The 6,057-nt window shown below is 40.1% G+C and overlaps 1 protein-coding gene across 1 annotated transcript in view; it reads left to right on the top strand.

Moving 5' to 3' along the window:
• The first annotated feature begins 2,658 nt into the window (after positions 1-2,658).
• Positions 2,659-6,057, top strand: part of Znf804b (zinc finger protein 804B) — a 522,342-nt gene continuing 518,943 nt past the window's right edge. Inside the window, exon 1 of the mRNA XM_076566276.1 lies at positions 2,659-3,315. Coding sequence (XP_076422391.1) covers positions 3,202-3,315 — 114 coding nt within the window. The 5' untranslated portion in view covers positions 2,659-3,201. The remainder of the gene's footprint in view (positions 3,316-6,057) is intronic.

The raw sequence follows: 6,057 nt of genomic DNA, 5'->3' as shown, positions 1-6,057 counted from the left end.
TGTAAGGGAGGACTGCTTGTTACGTCAATCATCTAAATACATAGGATTGTCAAATTGCTTGTGGCCTGAAGTCCTTTTTTTTTTTCTGTTCATATTCCTTTCCACGGAATGAAAATGCTTAGATCAAACATTGCTTAAAATAAATGGACCATGTAAATTTGTGCATAATATTTGCTTTTCATAGTGTTTGTTGTAATGGGGTTTGACTCATGACTAAAATTGACTTTGTAGGCATATTTTAAAATTCTTTCCTTTCCTTTCATTTTCCCCACAAATTTTAATTGTTAGACTGTCTTCTTTTGTAAAGAGACAATTAACACAACTGAGAAACCTTCTGTTTGTAACAAATGAATATATATATATATTTTTGTTATGGACATTTAATAGACCATGTCTTAAATACGGGCTGACATTGGTATAAGTTATCAAATATGGTACTATACCAAGAGGTATCAATCACAAGCAGACAAGGAAAGGAAGATTTATTATTATTATTGTTGTTGTTGTTGTTGTTGTTGTCTAATACCAAGTGTGTCATGTTTTGTCTCAATATTTTAAGGTATGTAGCAAAACACTTGAAAGCAAAGACAAAGCTATTTTTTAACCTAAAATAACATGACATAGTGGTACCATTTATTTGCAAAGAAGAAAAACCTCAAAAAATTAACAAGTTTTGAGAAATTTAGCTAAATAATTTTAATCTTTGAAAAGCAAATACTTTGTTTCCTCTTGGGAAAAAATCTAATGTGCAAAGGATGATGTTCTAATGGACAAGAATGCCTGAGAAATAACAAGTACTTTGAATAAAACATAATATAATATGATGGGATATTTGATTTTATATTCTATAGCTCACTAGTACTTTTAGAAAATATGTTTTATTCTTAAACTCGTTACAGATTATTAGGAAGTATATTTGCTTAATAAATAAGACACTGTCTCCTTGGAATGTGTTCACAGAGGTGACATTGTTTATCTGTGCAATTCAGTTTAGAATGCTTACACTTTGCTCCTCAAGGCTGTTTGTGGTTTCCATTTATCAAGAGCAAAACCTAGCTGCAAACTAAGTCATGTTGTATCATTTAAAACTTCCAATGAGGATTAAAGCTTTTACCTGTTTCTGTAGTTTCAGTATTTGCATATACACTTTTATATGAAAAGTATGTGTTCATAAAACATTTTACACTTTTAAGTTGAATCAGTATCATGGAGTTAAAACGCTTTTGGGGTTATGGTAAATATGTCCAAAGGGGAAAGTGGATGAATGTGTTGAGTTCATTTTGATGTTCAAAGTTTTTACCAAGATAGTTAAAAGCTAACTATACCTTTCCTGGAAAGTTTACACTGAATTACCTAAGTTTTAGTCATTTTTCAGTTCAAGGGTTAAGAGGAAATGGATTCCTCCCACCCCTTAAAGAACTCTCAGTGCATCCCCCAAAGCTACCAAAATACCCAACTAAAATTTGTCTAAAGGTTTTAAGATGACACATACTTCTAACTGTTCTTTAATAAAATATTCATGATAGTAAATCATGTGATAATATAAACAAAAGTCAGTCTTTAATTAGTAAGCTACAAAAGTTAAAATAGAACTCTCCCTCCTTAATTTATGAGCTGCCTTAACTGGAAAAATTCAAATACCATTTTATTTTTATATATTTCTGTCATGTGTGAGAGGTCCTAAATGTCAGCTGAGCGTGATTACTCACTTAGAGAGGAGAGAGACCTCTAGGAGAAACCCTAGATAAAACCCGGAGCTAGAACTAGCAACAGTAGCGGTGTTTCAAGGAATCCAGAGCAGAAGGAGCAAGGCTGGAAGGGACTCCCATGCTCTGATCGCGGAATGGGGCAGAGAGGGACTGCACACTCCATTGAGCTAGCTTGTGGTACAGGAGAGGGCATTTGCCTTTCCCTACCCCTGAAAGGATTCTTCTTTTTTCAGCGTTGTTGTTGTTTTGTTTTGTTTTGAATTTGCACAGATGTTTTATTTCAGTCCAGTTCGCTCCCTGGTGGCTTAATTTACACTTAACCAAAAGACCTTCAAGATGGGTGGTTATTAGGGATTGGTAAAACAAAGATCTCTACCAACCAAAACATCTGCGTCTTAATCGGCAGAGAATGGTTTTGGTTTTTCGTAAGTGAACCTTTGTAGCTAGATGTGTGCATACGTATATATGCACATAAACCTCAGTATTGGTTTCTATACCTTCCGTAAGTTTGCCACCTAAAAGTTCCTTTCTCCGCCACGCACTGGCTGCCTAGCGCATCTGATGGACTCTGGGCTGAACCTCTCACCCCTACAGGCGGCTGGGAAGCTGTTGCTTCTGCCATTGAGGCCTCTATACAGGGAGCTCTAGAGGTGAGCAGGCAGCAAGCGACGAAAGGAAATGCTATCTTGCTGCTCCTTCGGTCCTCCCCAGCCATCCTGGGTATCCGCCCCCTAAGCCCCTTAGAAAGTTGGTTCAGAAGCCCGGCAGAAGAACCAAAAGATTGGTGCTGTGGGTTCCAGAAGGCGGAGCAGTGAGTCCGGTGTGGCAGCTGTCATCTCGCCTTCCTTCCCGTGTATTCAGATCCTACAAAGCCCACAGCTCCTAGCTGGGCGCTCACTGTCCCCTGGCCTTAGTCACCACATCTCCAACTCCTAGCGCTCGCCCTCTCCCGGACACTGCAGAGGGGAAGCTCCTGGGCGCTCGGAGGAACCGCGCCACGCTCTTTTGCACAGGCTGCAATCGCTGCAACCCGGGTTCCGCAGCCTGCAGCTCAGCCTGGGGACTCCGTGGCTGGAGGATGCCGACTTGCACCTGAGCGTCCCCACCCCACTCCGCCTGCACCCAGAGCGACAGCAGGGGGCGGGGGAAAGGGGCGGAGGACTCCGATTCCCTGGTGGACTCAGGAAGTTGTCCTTTAAAAAGCACATCTTCAGCCCGCCTTTGAGCGCCGCCTCGTCAGAGCAGCATGTGGACTGGTTCGCCAGGCCCCCTAAGTGTTCTGGGCTGCCACCGTCACCTCAGTCTGAGCCACTGTGGGCAGCGAGAGCCACGCGCAGGTCCAGGAGCAGGGGCGCACGGGCTCTGCATCTCCGATTGCTGCTGGCCTCTTCTACTCGGGAGGTGGCAGTCACTGTTGCTGCTGAGAAGCCAGCCTGCATTTCCCAGCCTGTTGGTCGCCCAGTGAGGAGTTGAGACTGCACCTCCAGCCCGGATGCACATGGCTTGTTACCTGGTCATCAGTTCGAGACATCTCAGCAATGGGCACTACAGGAGCATTAAGGGAGTCTTCAGAGGTCCCCTCTGCAAGAATGGATCTCCATCTCCGGTAATGTGCACACAGACGCGCACACACCTATCCTCACATGTTCAAAACCAAATGAAAACAAAATGAGACATTGAGAGATGCCGTCCTGCCTGATAGAGTGGGTTAGACTTTTAGGGCATAAACACTATCCTTAGCTATGTCAGCAGATATACTTTGTGACAATTATAGGGAGGGGTGTGTGTTTACATGTTTCTTGTCATTTCGATCTGTAGTCTTTTGCATGCAAATATTTACTGAGCACAGTTAACTGCAGGGATGAAGGTAGACCCTGTGGCTGAGTCTACTTAGGAATCTGCTGATTTGGGTAGTGTAGAAAGTTTGAGTGACATTTTATAATGTGCTTTTGTGAAGCCATACTTTCAGATTAGTTTAATCATTTTACAGCTGCTTTATAAAAAAATAAACTCCTCAAGGGGTTTGTCTTGGCAAGATGAAAAGGTGTTGTTTTACAAAGCAATGTCAAGTCCAAGGCTCAATTAGATTCTTTAGTTTAGAAGGAAGTGGATGAGTACCTTCCAAATGGGCTTGTTTGTTGTGATACCTAAAAATACCTTAACCTGCAATTTGACTGCTTTTTATTTAACTTAGTAAACTGTTCAAATACTGTTTTGCAGAATCAAGGCCTTACTATATTTACCAATTAATTCACAGTAGTACTATAAACTAACTAATGCTTTAAGGGTTCAAATGTGTTTAGAGAAAATGTGTGTATATTTGTGTGTGTGCATGCATAGTTTGAATATGTACACATATATAATCAGTTTTAGACCACAGTAAATGACCAAGTACCCAAACTTAATGAACAACTTTTCTATTCTGATATTAAGAGAGTATTTTTAGTCTGCAGGACATAGAGAGGAAGGGCTTAATTTGCCTGAGTATTTTGTACCTCATACTTTCCATTACAGCTTAATACTTCATTAGTGTGAATTATTTACAACTGCTGTGTATTAGGAACACCTTTGGTTAACAGCATCTGTGATTTGCATAAGGAATCTGGAATCCGGAGGTACATGTACTGAGATGCATCAAGATTCCCAGTGACAAACTCTTCCTTCATATTTTCATGTACTTTAAAATGTGTGTTGCTGTAACAGCCCCGACTAAATGTAGGGAGCCAGAAATGTTACATGGAAAACACTGTTTGCATTAACAGTTACAATTAAACTCACAGGGCTAGAAAAGGACTTGGCAGTTCCGGCTGACTGAAAAATACAGCCCACAGTCAGCCTGAGCAGCAGGTCTGAATCTTGCCTTCTTTAAAGATTCCAAGGATTGGAGTTTCTGCAGCCTCAGCAAACCCTTACAGTGTCCAACAACTCACCGTGTCAGGAGCATTTTCCTCAGGGCCAGCAATTCCTCCTCTCTTCTTCCTTAAGCACATGTTGTCTTGTAAACCTATAATGCTCCAGTTTTCTTACAGGCATTTTTTTTATAGTGTGTTGATAATCTCTGTGGCTTTCTGCAAAACCTTCCTGAGTTGGATTATTGTGTGGCAGTATATATACCTCAATACTTGGGATCAAAGGAGACAGATCTCATCATTATTACACAGTTTAATTCTATTCAAGGAGATTAGAATGTGACATCCAACTAAAATCTCTAGTGTTTAAAGAGGAAGTTTCTACCATTTGGTCAAGAATAGCCCTGTGTCTCTTCTGGTTGCCCCAAAGCCTGGGTGAACTCATAGAAACTGAGTGTGCAAATGTGGATGGCAGACACCAGCCTTCCATCCACATGGTAGCGCTGGTTGTCCAAGGTACAGCTGCACACCTATGGATACTATTTTTATAGTTTACTTGGCTAATTCCATTATGTGCGTTAATTTACTTACTTTGTTTTCAATCAGTTCGCTTCACTGGATAATGCTCACTAAAATGATGTAGGACCTATTTAGAAATGGGTAAAGTAGCTTTAATGTGTACTCCACAAACCCATTTTCTTTCTTTCTTTTTTCTGTTCGCATTTTACCATGAAATTTGTATCTTTTTCAAGGTTTGACCACTCTCTCACACAAGCTGGGCTGCATGAGAAACTGATACTCATCCCTCTCTGTCACTATAGGTTGTTGAAATATGCCTTCGTTTTGGTTGAAATTCTCTTTCCATGACAGGATGTCTTTCTCTCTAAGGCAAATTAAGCCACTACTTTCTAGACCCTAGACTCCTTGCCTTTGAATAGCTCACTTGTCTCCAGGAATGGGTGCTTACCCTCATGATCAACAGGTTTCAAAGCATCACGTTGAAAATAATATGTGTATATATTTTCATATTCAGCAATAGCTCTCAAGTTATACCTGGATTAACATTAGTTTATTCATATGCCCTCAATGTAAATATCAAACTCATTGATCATATACTTATTAGACACAATCATTTATAGTATTTGAAATAGGTATCTTTTATGGTAACATATTTTCAAATCTAGTGTCTAGAATAAGGTAAAATTGGCTGATGCCTATTATTTCAGCATCCCAAGTTTCCATTTCCCTAGAACTATAGACTGGGGTGTTAGTCTTCCTCTTTTAACCCCTGTCTCTCTGTTTATCCCACGTTTGTTGTTAGTAGAGCTATGTAAATGTTGGACATTGCCTTAACATTCAATAAAATACAATTGCAGAATAATAATATTTTGTATTCTGTTGTTGAAAGGAGACAATTACTTTTTAGCTTAATAAACTTTATCTTTAATTTTTTGCTGTAACTCTGCCTGTATAGTGTAGGTTAGACATTTCACTTTCTA

The sequence above is a fragment of the Peromyscus maniculatus genome, chromosome 3, assembly GCF_049852395.1.
Source record: "Peromyscus maniculatus bairdii isolate BWxNUB_F1_BW_parent chromosome 3, HU_Pman_BW_mat_3.1, whole genome shotgun sequence".
Lineage (NCBI taxonomy): Eukaryota > Metazoa > Chordata > Mammalia > Rodentia > Cricetidae > Peromyscus > Peromyscus maniculatus.
This window is presented reverse-complemented; position numbering and strand designations above follow the sequence as displayed.